General features: G+C 42.5%; 1 protein-coding gene across 1 annotated transcript in view; it reads left to right on the forward strand.

The window, feature by feature from the left end:
* Positions 1 to 15,864, forward strand: part of CDK5RAP2 (CDK5 regulatory subunit associated protein 2) — a 233,458-nt gene that overhangs the window by 29,827 nt on the left and 187,767 nt on the right. Inside the window, exons 5-6 of the mRNA XM_042780378.1 lie at positions 5,221 to 5,344; positions 9,463 to 9,617. Coding sequence (XP_042636312.1) covers positions 5,221 to 5,344; positions 9,463 to 9,617 — 279 coding nt within the window. The remainder of the gene's footprint in view (positions 1 to 5,220; positions 5,345 to 9,462; positions 9,618 to 15,864) is intronic.

Here is a 15,864-nt window from a genome sequence, read left to right on the forward strand (position 1 = left end):
AGGACTCATGGACCATGGGAACCTCAGCCTGTATGACCCTGAGACCAGAAGAAGTAGATGGTGCCTGGCTACCACTGCAAACCACTTGGAAAGGGATCAAAATTGGAGATCCTGGATAAAAGTAGGAGAAAAATGTGGAACAAAATCGAAAAAACATAATAAAGACCAAGAGTGCTGGTCAGATAGAGACTGGTAAAACCCTTGAGACTGTGACCCCTAGTCTCCCTTTGGGCCTGGAATTGGACTTACTCCTATGGCTGACTTTCAGACAAATAAATAAATAGGCCTATGAGCTGAACATCTGCATCAGGGAAGTGCACTCCTTAGAACAACCAACCATTGGAGGTCAGAAGAGCACAATTTGCACAGGGAGAAAGGTAGACAGGCAGGAGTGCACAAGTGGGAAGAACACGGGGAGAGGGTGACCACAGGGACGAAGTGGGAGGAGAGCTGTTACACTGTGGGGAGTGTAATCGATATCACAAAACACAATGTGTGCGAACTGTTGAATGTAGAACAAATATGCTTTGTAAATTTCACCTAAATCACAATCAAATTTAAAGTAAATAGATAAATAAATAAAAGACCAGTATAGGTGCTGGATGGGAAATGGATTGTAATGGGAGCACAAGTAGAAGCAGGGGGGTAGTTTAGGTGAGAGATTGGTGATGGATGGGTGGATAGATTGGAAAGACAATGAGGCAGCAGTAGGGCTTGTTGAAGGATATGGAGAAAGAGGCCATGGACGACTCCCACGTTTGGAGGAAAAGATCACGAAGATTGTTAGATTGACAGTGATGGAACCGCTCCACTTTCTCTCCCCTGCTCTTCATCCCAAACCCAGCTCCTGGATGAAGAGAAAGGCAGCATAATAAAAATGTGTGAGCAGCACAATACACTGAAAGTGTTCCTGTTCCTGCTGCTCTGGCTCTGCCCTGGCAGACTCCTTCCCCTTCCCCTTCTCCCCTCACAGCCACAATACCTTTCCTGTTGCCTGCCATTCTTTCAAAGCATCAGAGTGAATCACACATGGCTTCCTCTGGCCCATATTAGTCTCTTCACAAACTTCTCTGGCATATAATGACAATCCCGTATGTTTTTAAAGCACTTTTCAGTTTCTAAAGCACTTTTATATTCATTTGAGTTCTGTCATTATCCTGGAAGATAGATAAATCTTGTGGAATTACCTTTGTTTTATAGAGGAGGGAATTTAGGCCTGGAGGTGAGAAGAGCCGGCAGGCCTAAAACTATCCAGCCAGAAAAATACAAAGCTGGGATTAGAACTTGTGTCCCTGACTTCTAGTCCAATGATAGTACTTTGTTACTTATTCTTTAATTACTTTCATGTGTGTGATTCTCATTTCCCAACATGACTATAAATCCCCTAAGACTAGGATCCACTTTTATTCCTTTAGTCAACTGTGGGGGAAGTGGGAATAGCAGAGGGGCTTGGTCTAGGTCTGTGGCCTCTTACTTGGCCTTGACTTTTCATCTATTGGGAGGAATCTTAATACTTACTTCCCAGGGCCATTGTGTGGGTTTCCTAATACAGTATGTGCAGATATCTGCCACATACCTGCTAAATATTCCTTTCCCTTTGGCCCTTACTACCCAGTATCTGGGGTTACCTGTGTGGTAAGTACTTGTTGATGGAAAATATCTGTATAAATATTATGCCCTCCACTCCATTTTTAGTTGTGATTTTTTGGCTGTGGGAGAGGGAAGTGTGGGTCATGCCATAGGAGAGACCCCGACTTTTCCTTAAAGAACTGTAATTGGAATGGAAAGAATGAAAAAAAAAAAAAATGTAGAGGGAAAAGGGTACTGTGGGTAGTGTTCATAGAAGGTACTTGTGTTGGGTGGAAAACTAGATTAGACCAGTTTCTCTCAGCCTTTCCTCTCTGTTGGCCAGCTCAGATTCCACAAAGAAAGAAAGGTTAAAGGGAGGGAACTCATTTTTGCTAAGGTCCTACTTTGCTCTCAAACCCTGTACCTGGCATTTGACATGTGATCCTGCATTTGCTCTTGGTAAGAGCTGTATGAGGTACTGGTGTTCCCATTTGATTGAAGACAAACTGAGGTTCAGAGGACTGGGACACTTCTCCCAAATTAGGTAAGAGCTGGGACTGGACTCGAGCCCACTCTGTTGCCAGATATAGATGTATTCTGGCTTTCTATTATTCTGTTTATCTGTTATAATGAGGGGACATTAAAAACAAAAGCAGTCATACTGTTGGGAGTAAATTTTATCTCTGTGGCTTTAAATTAATATGAACAAAACTAATAATTCCATGAATAGAGGAGAATTGCACCATACTGCTGAGTATAAATTTTATTGCTACAGTAACTGTAAAATACAAAGATGATAAATGAAAAGTTGGAACATTTATTATTGGGAACATATTTTATTGGTATAACTAAAACACAAACAAACTGAATAATACCAGTACTTGTTAAAAATTGTAGGCAGCCTCTTGCAATGTACGTGACTGATGAAAACACAGAGATGATGTCTGTGTTGACTGGAGGGAGGCAGTGTATCTGCACCTCCAGTGGGTGGGGGTAGAGGGCTGGGGGTCGGGGTAATGGAGGTGAGCCATTTCACAGAGGAGCTCTGTAAGCCCCAGGGCTACATCTTTGTGGTCCTTAGGCGAAGTTCAGAACTGGAAGAAATCCTGTATTGAAGGCTTTGGAAGGAAGGCCTTGTAGCCCACAGTTTTTTCAGGCATATGTAATGCCCCTTAAGGGGTGACAGAAATGATGGTGAATCATTGTGAATTCCAGACAGTACTGATCAAGGAATGAGCTGAGAGACTTGGGACTGGGGTCTTTAATGGCATTAATCAGGAAGTGGCATCGGTGTCTTTGATCTGGCCAGCGGATGATCTTTTCTCAGCTAGATGCCAGCAGAGGGGTGGCATGAGACCCCTTGCAGCAGCACGGCAGGCAGCAGGCAAACGTGCAGCGGACTCAGCTCAGGGAGGCGGTGGCACCATGCTAAGGGCTCTACGTGCATGAGCATGTTTAATTCCAAGAGGTAATCATTTCGTTTTTCAAATGAGGAAACTGAGGTGTTAGAGGTAATTTACTGAGGCTAGGAGCTCCGGTGGCATAGTGCCTAAGGCATTTGACTGCTAACCAGAAGGCTGGCTGGTGGTTCAAACCCACCAGCCACTCCTCAGAAGGAAGGTTGGGCAGACTACTTCCGTAGAGATACCGCCTTGGAGGCCCAAGGAGGGGTCACTATGAGTCGAATTGACTCAATGGCAGTGAGTTTTGGTGACTGAGGTAATTTACCCAGAGCCACACTGAGGATGTAATAGAATAAAAATCTGAAGGTCGATCTGTCCAGCTTCAGAGCTTGTGTTCTTTCTTTCCCATTGTTCCTGGTGAATTCCATGAACATGATTTCATGACACTGGGGCCTTCTGAGGGCTTATTGGTAAAAGGGGGAAAAAAGATATGAATAAAGCCTTTATTTGCAGGCAACTCATGTTTGAGACTTGGACAACAGTATGGCCCTCTTAAATTTCCGTTGTTCTCAGTAAAAATTTCACGTGGCTTGTACATGTGAATTTCTGATCACATGGCCCTTGGTTGGAAAAATGTTCTATACCCTTGAAATAGGGCATGGGAGGCTGGTGGTGAATAGACTTGTCCTGTTGCAGTTTTTCTGAGAAACCAGCTTTAGGTGGAGCCATTTCCTTTATTATTCTGTCTTTTGGAATTCTGCAGTTATTTTAGAAATCTGGTGAGAACTGCTCAGAGTATTTGTCTCAGAAATTCAGAGACACTTTTTGTTTGGGGGAAAACCCAAATGAACGGTTGTGGTCCTCTGTCGATTGTGATATGCCATCCCCACCCCTGCTCATCAGGTGGAGAGAATATTCTGTGGTGCCACAGCAGCCGTGTGAGCTCTGGCATTTTATGTTAGCGTGACATGGAGTGTAGGCTGCTGGTGTAATCTTCTCTCTTCATGCCCTAAGTGGTAGCTAGTGCTCAAACACATTGATTGTGCTGTATTTAAAAGGCTTCTCCCTGTGCTTGGCAGAAGGTGAAGCACTGACGCCCTTAATCCCTCAGAGTTAGTGTTGTTGCATACTGCTCCTAATGCACGTTGGTTTGCCGCACTGGTCTCCACCTTCCCTTTACCACTGATAGAAGTGTACTTTGTGGGAAGTTTCCTGGTAAGAAATTTGTTAGTGGCTATCAAAAGTCTAGAAAGTGTGCTTGCCTTTTGACCCAGCAATTTCATTTCTTAGACTTGATCCTAAGGCAGTCATGGGTAATATACATGCAAGGATGTTTTTATCATAGTACTGTTTACTGTGATGAACAATAACACTAGCATTTATTGAATGCTTATTCTGTACCCGGCACTGTTCTCAGAGCTTCATAAGTATTATTAAACAGATATATCAAATTAGAAACGATCTAAATGTTTTAAACATAAAACCAAAAACCAAACTCACTGAGAATCGCCATTGAGTCGATTCTGACTCATAGTGACACCCCTTGGGTTTCCGAGGCAGTAAATCTTTATGGAAGTAGATTGCCCAGTCTTCTTTCCATGGAGTGGTTGGTGGGTTTGAACTTCAGACCTTCTGGTTAGCAATCAAATGCCTTAGTCACTATGCCACCAGAGCTCCTTATACTGTGTATATAGCTTTTTAAAATGATGGTATAGATTTATGTTTATCGACACAAATAAATGTTTATGGTATTGTTATTATATGCTGTCTAGTCCATATGACAGAGTAGAACTACCCCGTAGGGTTTCCTAGGCTATAATCTGATTGAAACAGATTACCCCATCTTTTCTCCTGTGGAGCAGATGGTGGGTTCAAACCACTGATCTCTCAGTCAGCAGCTGAGTGTGCTTAACCATTGGGCCACAGAGCAAAACCAGATCACAGTTATGTACTGTATGGTTCTATTTTTGTAAAAGATGTCTGAAAAGATATGTAGCAAAATGCTAACTTCTTGTTGTTAGGTGCCAGTAACTTCCATTTTTTTGTGTGTGTGTAACAAGATAATGAATGATTCTTGTGTTATTCTTTTATCTTTGTTTTTGAATTGCAACCATTAATTTTTGAAAAAAAGCTCGGCACAGATCTGTAGAAGAAATGGCTAACGAATATTCCTTGCCTCCTTGGGGCTGTTGAAATTACCACCAGACTGTCACCCTTGTGCCTTTTACATCTTTGCCTCTTTTTGCAGCAAAGCAGTTGAGAGCTTAGCGGAAGGGGGCAGCTCTGAGATTCAGCGAGTGAAGGACGACGCCCGGAGGAAGGTGCAGCAGGTGGAGGAGAGCCTGACCAGGAGGGTGCGCCTCCTCGAAGAGGCAAGTCCGCAACTCTGAGCAGCAGTCACAGCAGGCTGGGCAGGCTCTGTCCTTTCCTTCAGCAGCTGTCAGTGTCTCCTGGGTTCCCAGCCCCATTTTAGGTCCTTCACATGTGATTTATAACTCTCAGACCCTGCTAAGTGGCCATTCCTATAGATGAGGAAACTGAAGGATAGAGACAAGTGCCCATTTAAACCTTTCATTTTATAGATAAGAAAAAGGAGCCTCAGAGAGCAGAAATGACTGACCTAATATTAGTCAGGTCCGGAGCCATTTTTCCTGACTTCTAGGTTATTGCTGCCTTATCCAGCCCCCTTCCTCATTATCCAGCCTCCATCCATCTGGCCAGCCAGCCAGTGTTTACTGAATGCCTTTTCCCTATTTGCCACTGAGTTTATCCCCTCTTTCTGCTGAGTCTCTGTTGTGTGTTTCCTATACTCAAGTTGGGAGTCAGGATGTTTTCTTTCTAAAAAAAATCCTGTCTCCTAGATGTTAAAAGGTTTTCGTCTGTTTTAAGCTCAGCTTATACTAATTACAGGTAGCCCTTGACTTACGACAGGGTTCCATTCTGACTACTTTATCGTAAGTTGAGTATTTCTTTTTTTTTTTTTTTTTTAATAGTTTTCATTATTATTGCCTTTTATTATCAGTATCTTAAAAATCCAATCTTTATTTGTCTTTGGGGGCTAGAAACATAAACTTACAGGTGTATTTTAATACATGCATACATAAATACATTAAAAAATACACAAATCATAAAATTTACTCTGACCATGAGGAGTTGGAGGATGTTGGCATTTTGTCGGCTGTGGTAATAACTCCATTTGTGGAAAATTCTGGACCATCTGGATTGTCCCTGGGAATGGGAGTGGTGTTTCTAGTCAGAAAAGTCGGGAGAGTTGTGTGTATGATCCTTTTCTTTTTCACTTCATAGTATTTCATGGTAACATCTCACTGCTTCCTGAACTGGCCATTTGACTTTAGCAAAGTGCAAAAAGGGCATGGAGGCGGCATCCCCCTGCGACCTCAAGGCTGATTCCTATGAAGCCGGACGTGCTGCCAGCCTCTAGCTTTCTCACCAGTTCTGACCCCAGCCGTCCTTCCCGTGCCACTCACTACTCTGCTTGCTTTGGGAATTCATTGCAGTGGCCACACAGAACTCACAGACAGTGCTCACAGTTATGAGTTTGTTAGGGAGGTAGCAGGCCACAATTCAGGTTCAGGAATGCTCAGGAGACACTTTGACAGTCTCCCCTCGGTCATGACCATAGGTACGTCTCTCTTTGGCCTTTGTCCTCTCGGCCTGGCCTCTCCCCTGCTTGGGCAAGTGTTACAAAGCTCTTTCAACCCTTCCAATTGGGGCATCTAGGTACACCCTACTCCACCAGCAAGCCTCCTGCCCAAGGCACGCAGCTTTCTATCTCCGTGGGCCAGCAAGCCTGCTGCTCTGCCTGGTGCTAGTCCCTTGGTTCTGCTACCGCTGCTGCCTCCATCTCTGCCCTCTGCCCACTCTCTGCTGTCTCAGCACAGGGATTTTGGGTCCAAGGATGCACTCCACTCCTGCTTCTTTTTCTTGATGGTAGTGAGATCCCCCTTTCTGCTTTTAGGAGGGCTCTTTTAAGCCTAGTGAGATGGCAAAACTGACTAATCCCCACATTAGGGTTCCATGCACTTTGTTTCCATGGTTCCACCCTCATAAGGGTGCCATGTACCTTATTCACATTATTAGCAAGCTGTCCAGTCCTCTTGGTGGGCCACAAGCACCTCACACTTGTATAGTTCTACCTCGTCATCTAGTGGGAGTCACAAAGACCATGGCTGGAAGAGCTATACCAAGCAATTCATGGCATCACACAAAGCTGTCAGCATTTGGACCCATGTTTCCAAGCAATTAAAGCCTCCGATTTAGTTTAGAAAACTGAATCTATATGGCAATGTTTTGAACAGTAAATCATAAAATTGAACATCTGTGAGTGAACATCTGAGAATGATAACATCAGCAAATTACATGCTGCAACATTGTATGTGGTGCATATTACTGATGATGAGATATACAAAAAACAAAACAAATGGTCATAAGTGTGATTCATAGTAACTTGAATACATCATAAGTTGGGAACTGTTGTTGTTGTTATTATGTGCCGTCGAGTCGGCCCCGACTCATAGCGATCCCTCCTTGGGTTTCCGAGGCAGTATCACTACGGAAGTAGGATTGCCCAGCCTTCCTTCCGAGGAGTGGCTGGTGGGTTTGAACCGCCAGCCGTCTGGTTAGCAGGCAAGTGTCTTAGCCACTATGCTACTTGTACTTAATTCTTGGTCTTTGAAGTCTGTTGTTTCATCTCACTTCCTCTACCTGAAACTGTGACTCTTCTTAGTGGATAAATGGAGAAACGGCACCAAAAAACATTTGTGGGTGACGGGTAATAGCTGTATTGTATTTTTTATTCATGACATTCCTACATCAGCCCCATGATGGGAAGGATGTGTATGCACAGATACTGAGTCCAAAATACAGATGAAGAAACCAAGGCTCAGAGAGGGTGAAGAACTTAGGCTAGGTCATCATGGTAGAACTGAAGCCAGAACAAGGGTCTTCTAAGCTCAAATTGTGAATTTCATTTAAAATATAATCATGAGGCTTTTAAGAGACCTCATCTATTGGTTTGTCATCTTATTTTTTCCCAGTAAGTGCTTCCCAGTATTTTTGAGGGTACCAATGTGATAGAACTGGGTTTGAATCTCTGCTCTGTCAGTTATTAGTGTTGTCTTGGATATGGCATTTGCTTTCCTTGAGTCTGTAAAATAAGGATCATGATACCTGCTTTGCATTAGTCATGGTAATAACAATGGCAGTAGTAACAATTTATTGAAGAGTTATGTGCTAGGCACCCTGCTTAGCTCCTTATGTGCATTGACTTAGTAACTCCTCTAATAAACCTATGTGGTAAGTACTTGTATCACCCTTAAAAAAAATTCTTTGTAACCGATGGTGAAGAGGCACAGAGTGGCTGAGTCACTTGCTGAAGGTCACACAGGCATTAAATGCCAGGCAGACTGGCTGAGGAGCCTGCAATTTTCACTACTCTGTAGTCTTAGTAGAGAACTTTTTAGAGTGAGGATCAAAGATAACATAAATAAAGCTCCTTGCTCAGAGCCTGGCATTTAGTAGGTACTCACTAAATGACAGGCTTTGTTGTTTGTTGTCTCAGAATGTAGGGAGACCTTCCCTGCTCCCATTGAGATTGCCACGTAAGCCTCTTAGGAAACACACGAGGAGGTGCAGTGCAGGGAGGGGAGGGAGAGGGAAGCGAAGGAACAAGGAAGAGCAAACAAATATTTATTGTGCTTGCTGTGATGCAGCAGGTTTTTCACAGCAACTATCTGATGGAATGGTGGTTATCCTTGTTTTATAGATTGGGAAGCTGAGGCTCAGAGAGGTTAAGTGACTTACCAGCTAAATGGGAGAATCAGTTTTTGAACCCATTTCAGTTTGACTTTTATCCTTGTGACATAACCAGAAGCAGTTGGCAGGAGTAGTTGCAGATTCCTATCTAGTCCCAGGTTACTTCATTGGGTACCAGGGTCTTTTCCCCTAGCACAAACACTGCCTGCATTTCCTTGTTGGCTTCTCTGAGCTGTTGGGGGAAGAACATAGAGTTTCTTACCACCTAAATTACCTTGGAGATATAAAAAATGTACTTTAGAATTGTGTCCTCATTATCTTAAAAAAGTACTGAGGGGGACAGTAGGTTGTGGGATGAATTTCTATGGAGAGATGGTGAGTATTTGGAATTTATGTATGTTTAGGTATTAAGAGGTGTATTTCTCCTTTTCTCACTGAAGCTGTAAATATTGATCTGATTTTTCAAAACCACAGACAGAGTTCTTACAGAGTTGAGTCTTTTTCATTGGAAATGCCTATTACTCTTCAGGATACAAGAGGGAAAAATGGCTGGCAAATGTGTTTATTACCGATTCTTCCCATGTACAGTACAATTCAGGGAGGGGAAATGTGCCGGAGAAAAAGTCATAAATATTTATATTTTAATCCAATTTCCTTTCAAAATATTCCCAATTGTATTGAAAAATTGCATCAAATGCATTTAATTTAACTCTAGGATGTGAAAGCCGCCCAAGCAGAACTGGAAAAGGCCTTTACAGGAACGGAGAAGGAGAAGGCTCTTCGACTGAGCTTGGAGAACAAGCTTTCAGAGATGAAGAAGACGCACGAGGGGGACTTGAAGATGGCTCTGGGCCTGGAGGAAAAAGACAGGTCTGACTCTTCTTCCTGTGACACTGTGACGTCTCATTTATCTGGTAGCATGGGAAAGAACTGCTCCCTTCTTTCCCTCCCTCTTCTCCTTGTTCCCCACAGAATGTGAGTGACCTGCTGGCACATACCCAAGATGAGAATTCAATCAGAGTGAAAAGGAAGGAGGTAGAGTAGTGACATGAGGGCAGGGAGAGTTAGCAGATAGCGATTCGTGCTGAAAAGTTCTACTCAGATACTCAATTTAGAATGTAATTTCGCTCTGAGCTTCCTGGTAGCAATAGGAAAAGGGAAACGCATTCTTGGTGGATACTAGATTAAATGAACCGGTATCTCAGGATAAGCCCAGTTTTCTTTGGCCCTGTCAGAGAGAAATCTCTTTTGGATCTTCATAAGGGGGACAGTGAGTGACTGCATCCCATAGTAGTGAATAATGTGTGACCTATTTTTTTACATACCTTTTTTTTAAAATTTTATTTCATCGTTGTTGTTGAGAATACATAGAGCACAACAAACGCCCGGTCAGCAGCTTCTTCCTGCACAGTTCAGTGACACTGGTCACGTTCTTCCAGTCGGGGGACCTCCAGTCGGGGGACCTCCAGTCGGGGGACCGTTCTCACCCTCCTTCTCCACGCTGTTCCTCCTCCATTGAATTACCTCACCGCCCTTTAAGGTTCCTGTTTAATCTTTCGAGTTACTGTTGTTGCTTTGATCCCAGATAGATAGTTCTTAAAAGAGCTTAAGACAGATATTTTTTACTCATTAAGATAAACCATTGTTTGGTTTTAAAAAAACTTCAAGGGATATTTTTGGAGTAAGTTTTAAAGATTATCTCAGAGCAATAGTTTCAGGTGTTCATCCAACTGCCACAGGTCCGGAAAGTGTAGATTCCATGAGAATTTGAAATTCTGTTCTGTACCTTCCCCCGATCAGGATTCTTTCATGGAATCTTTGACTGAAATGGTTAGCAGTGATAGCTGAGCACCATCCAGCTCTTATGGTCTCAGGTAAAGGAGGCACTTGTTCACGGAGCCAGTAGCCACACGTTCCATGTCCTCCTCCTATTCCTGCCTCTCCTTCTTCCTCTGTTGCTCCTGGTGAGTAAATAGACACCAGTTGTCTTGCTTGCAATACCTTGCTTGCAAACGTTTAAGACCCCAAGCACTACACAATGAACTAGAATTTAGAACAGAAGGGCTAAACATGTTATTAGGCCAGTTAACTGGGGTGTCCCATGAAACCATGACTCTAAACCTCCAAGCCAATGAACCAAATCCAAGAAATGTTTGGTTGCACATAAGCAGCCTTGGCCGCTAATCTTTTTTTTTTTGGTCATTGTTGTAAATTATCACAAATGCCTTGTTGTAAATATATCTGTCACAAATGCCTTGCCAATTCAGCTTTTTATGGGAGTAGAACTTATTGACGGCAATTAAATAAGCAGGTGTGCAACCCTGCCCTTAATCAGTGGGATTTTTCCATTGCTGTTAACTTCATCTTCTCCCCTTGCCTCCTGCCCCTGGTGACCACTAATAAACTTTGGTCTCTATACATTTGCCTTCTCTTGTCTTTTTATGTAAGTGAGGCTGTACAATATTTGTCTTTTTGTGATTGACTTTCACTTAGCATGATGTCTTCGAGCTCCATCTAAGCATGTATGACATGCTGCATGAAATTAGTCAATCACAAAAGACAAATATTGTATGAGACCACTCTTATAAAAATTAAGAAAAGGTTTTCACACAGAAGAAGCATTTTTTGGTGGATACCAGGGATGGGAGGGGAAGAGAGGGTAAAATACTTCACTGGAGTATAGACATGTATTTTTTAAAAAAGACTTCATTTCTCCTATTGGCTGAGCAGTATTCCACTGTATGTATGTTATATACCACATTTTGTTTATCTGTCCATCTGCTGATGGATATTTAGGTTATTTCCACCTTTTTGCCACTGTGAATAGTACTGCAGTGAACACTGGTATACAAGGCTCTGTTTGAGTCTGTGCTTTCAAGTTTTTGGGGTGTATATGTAGGAGTGAAATTGCTGGATCATGTGCTAGTTCTATTTTTAGTTTTCTTGAGGACCTGCCACGCTGTTTTCCACAATGTCTGTATGATTTTCCATTCCCACCAACTATGGATAAGGGTTCCAATTTGAGAAAATCATTGCCAATATTTGTTGTTTTGTTTATAGTCTTAGACACGCTTGTGTTGTTGTTAGGTGCTGTTGAGTCACTTCTGACTCATAGCAGCCCCGTGTGCAGCAGAATGACACGCTGCCCAGTCCTGTGCCATGTGCACAAAGTCTGCATGTTTCAGGCTATCTTGGCACCCACTGTGTCAGTCCATCTTGTTGCGAATCTTCCTCTTTTTCACTGACCTTTTGCTTTACCAAGGCATGATGTCCTCTTCCAGGAACTGGTCTTTCCTGATAACGTGTCCAAAATATGAGAGATGAAGTCTGTCCATCCTCACGTCTAAGGTGCATTCTAGCTGTATTTCTTCCAAGACAGATTTTGTTCTTTCTCCTGACAACTCATGGTATTGTCATTATTCTTTGGCAACACTGTAATTCAGAGGCATCACTTTTGGTCTTCCTTACTCATTGTCCAGCTTTCATATGCATATGGGGTGATTGAATATGGTGGCATAGTGCCTAAGATATGCATATGGGGTGACTGAATATGGTGGCATAGTGCCTAAGGCATTTGACTGCTAGCTGGAAGGCTGGCGGTTCAAATCCACTGGCCACTCCTCAGAAGGAAGGTTGGGCAATCTACTTCCGTAGACATACTGCCTCGCAAACCCAAGGAGGGCTCGCTATGAGTCGGATCCAACTCGATAGCAGTGAGTTTGGGTTTTTGGTTTGGGTCAGGCACACCTTAGCCTTCAAAGTGACTTGTTTGCTTTTTCATACTCTAAAGAAGTCTTTTGCAGCAGATTTGCCCAACACAAATGATTTCTTGACTGCTGTTTCCCTGGGCGTTGGTTGTGGACTCAAGTAAAAGGAAATCTTGACAACTTCAGTCTTTCCTCCATTTATCATGATGTTGCTTATAGTCCAATCATGAGGATTTTTGTATTCTTTCTGTTGAGATATAATCCACACTGAAGGCTGTAGTCTTTGATCTTTATCATTAAGTGCTCCAGGTCACTTTCAGCAAGCAAGGAGAAATCATCTGTGTATTACAGGTTGTGAATGAGTCTTCCTCTAGTCCTGATGCTGTGTTCTTCATAATAGTCCAGCTTCTTGGATTATTTCCTCAGCATACAGATGGAACAAGTGTAATGAAAGGATACAACCCTGATGCACACCTTTCCTGATTTTAAACCACACAGTATCTCCTTTTCTGTTTGAATGCTTGCCTATTGGTCTATGTATAGGTTCCATGAGTAAAATTAAGTTTTCTGGAGTTCCTATTTATAACAACGTTTACTATAATTAGTTATTACCCACACAGTTGAAAGTCTTTGTGTCTTGGTTCTCTATTGCTAGTGTAACAGAAATACCACAAGTGGATAGTTTTAACAAACAAGGATTAGTCTCTTATAGTTTAGGAGGCTAGAAGTCCGAGTTCCAAGTGTCGGCTCTAGGGGCTGGGTGACCTTGGGCTTCAGCTCTGCCTCATGTTCCAAGCCCGCTGGAGCTGGAAGCTTTTTCGGACTTAACGGCTGTTAAGGTTGACGAGCTCAAGATGAACAGGTAAAATGGTACAGTCCCAAGATTAGCGGACAACACGGCAGGTCACTAGTTCAAGTCCAGGAACAATCCCAAGATCGGCAGGCCACATGGCAGGCCACTGGGATGAAGACTGGGCCAAATGCCAAAAGCTAGAGACCCTTCTCAAAGCTTCTCCTTATATCCTGGAAGCATGCCACACCCTGAAAGAGGCCACATAGCTGCTCACAGCAGATTCCACCACGGAGGTGATGACAGTCTCATCAGGGGAATAGCTACATGTAGCTGCCAGCCACTCCAAACCATGGCCCAGCCAAGGTGACACACCCTTAACTACCACATTTTGCATAGTCAGTGCAACACAGGTAAGGATCTTTTAGGTATTCTCTGCTTTCAGCCAAGATCTATCTGACATCATCAGTGATATCCTAATTCCACGTCCTTTTCTGAATCCAGCTTGAATTTCTGATAGTTCCCTACTGATGAATGGCTGCACCAATTTTTGAATGATATTCAGCATAATTTTACTTGCATGTATTATTAATGATATTGTTTGATAAATTCTGCTTTCTGTTGCATCACCTTTCTTTGGAATAGGCATGAATACGGAACTCTTCCAGTCGGCCAGGTAGCGTCTTCCAAATATCTTGGCATAGACAGGTGAGTGCTTCTAGCGTAACATCTGTTTGTCGAAACATCTCAGTTGGTATTCTGTCAGTTCCTGGAGCCTTGTTTTTGCTGATGTCCTCAGTGGAGCTTGGACTGCTTCCTTCGGTACCGCTGATTAGTGATCATATGCTGCCTCCTGAAATGGCTGACTTTGGTAGTTCTTTTTGGAACAGCAGCTTTGTGCATTCTTTCTGTGTTCTTTGATGCTTCCTGTGTCTTTCAGTTCTTTGCCCAAAGACTCCTTCAGTATTGCAACTTGAGGCTTGACTTTTTTCTTTCAGCTTGAGAAATGCTGAGCATGGTCTTTCCTTTTGTTTTCCCAGTTCCAAGTCTTTGTCTAGTTCATTTTAATGCTTTCCTTTGTTGTCTCAAGCTACCCTTTGAAATATGTTTAGCACTTTCATTTCATCATTTCTTCCTTTCACTTTAGGTACTCTACGTTCAAGAACAAGTTTCAGAGCCTCCTCTGACATTTATTTTGATCTTTTCTTCCTTTCCTGTATTTTTAATGACTTTTTGCTTTGTTCATATACGATATCTTCCCACAACTCATCTGGTCTTTGTTCATTACTGTTCATTGCATCAAATCTGTTCTTCTGATGGTTTCTAAATTCACGTGGGACATAATCAAGGTTGTATTTTGGCTCTCATGGATGTGTTTTAATTTTCTTCAGCTTCAACTTGGAACTTGCATGTGAGCAATTGATGGTCAGCTCCACAGCTGGCCTTTGGCCTTGTTCTGACTGGTGATGTTGAATTTCTCCATCATCTCTTTCCACAGATGTACTTGATTTGATTCCTGTGTATTCTCTCTGGTGAGGTCCATGTGAATAGTCACCGTTTATGTTGTTGAAAAAAGGAATTTGCAATAAACAGATGACTGGTTTTACAAAGTGCTCTCATGTGATCTTCAGTGTCATTTCTATAAACAAAGCCATATTTTCCAACTGCTGATTCTCTTTCTTCATTTCCAGCTTTCATATTCCAGTTACCAGTGACTATCAATGTCTCTTGATTGCATGTTTGATCAATGTCAGACTGCAGAAGTTAGTAAAAATCTTTAATTTCTTCATGTTTGGCTTTTGTGGTTGGTGTGTAAACTTGAATAATAGTCATATTAACTGGTTTTCTTTTTGTGCATATGGGTGTTATCCTATCCCTGACAGCATTGTACTTCAGGATAGATCTCAAAATGTGCTTTTCAATGTTGAATGCAACACCATTCCTCTTTAATTTTCATTCCCAAATAGTAGACCATATGATTATCCTATTCAAATGGCCAATACTAGTCCTCTTCAGCTCAATAATGCCTAAGATATCAGTCTTTATGCGTTTGATTTTATTTTTGATAATTTTTAATTTTCTAAGAATCATCCTTCGTATATTGCATGTTCTGATTATTTATGTATGTTTGTAGCTGTTTCCTCATTTTTTGAGTTGTGCAGCTTTAGCAAATGAAGGTCTTGAAGGTTTACTCCATCCATGTCATCAAGGTTGACTCTACTTTGAGAAGACAGCTTTTCCCCAGTTGCCTTCCAACCTGAAGGGCTTAGTTTCCAGCCCTAAATCAGACATCCTGTTGTTGTTGTTGTTAGGTGCCATCAAGTCGGCTCTGACTCATAGTGACCTATGTACAACAGAACGAAACACTGCCTGGTCCTATGCCAGCCTCTCAATCCTTACTATACCTGAGCCCATAGTTGGCAGCCACTGTGTCAGTCTGTCTTGTTGAACGCTTTCCCCATTATCGTTGACTCTCCACTTTACCAAGCACGATATCCTTCTCCAGAGAATGGTCCCTGCTGACAACATGACCAAAGTAGGTGAGATGAAGTCTGGGCATTCTCGCTTCCAAGGATCATTCCAACTGCACTTCTTCCAGGACAGATTTGTTAGTTCTTTT

This window comes from Orycteropus afer, unplaced genomic scaffold (assembly GCF_000298275.1).
Source record: "Orycteropus afer afer isolate SDZICR_OR568_19922 unplaced genomic scaffold, OryAfe1.0 scaffold00037, whole genome shotgun sequence".
NCBI lineage: Eukaryota > Metazoa > Chordata > Mammalia > Tubulidentata > Orycteropodidae > Orycteropus > Orycteropus afer.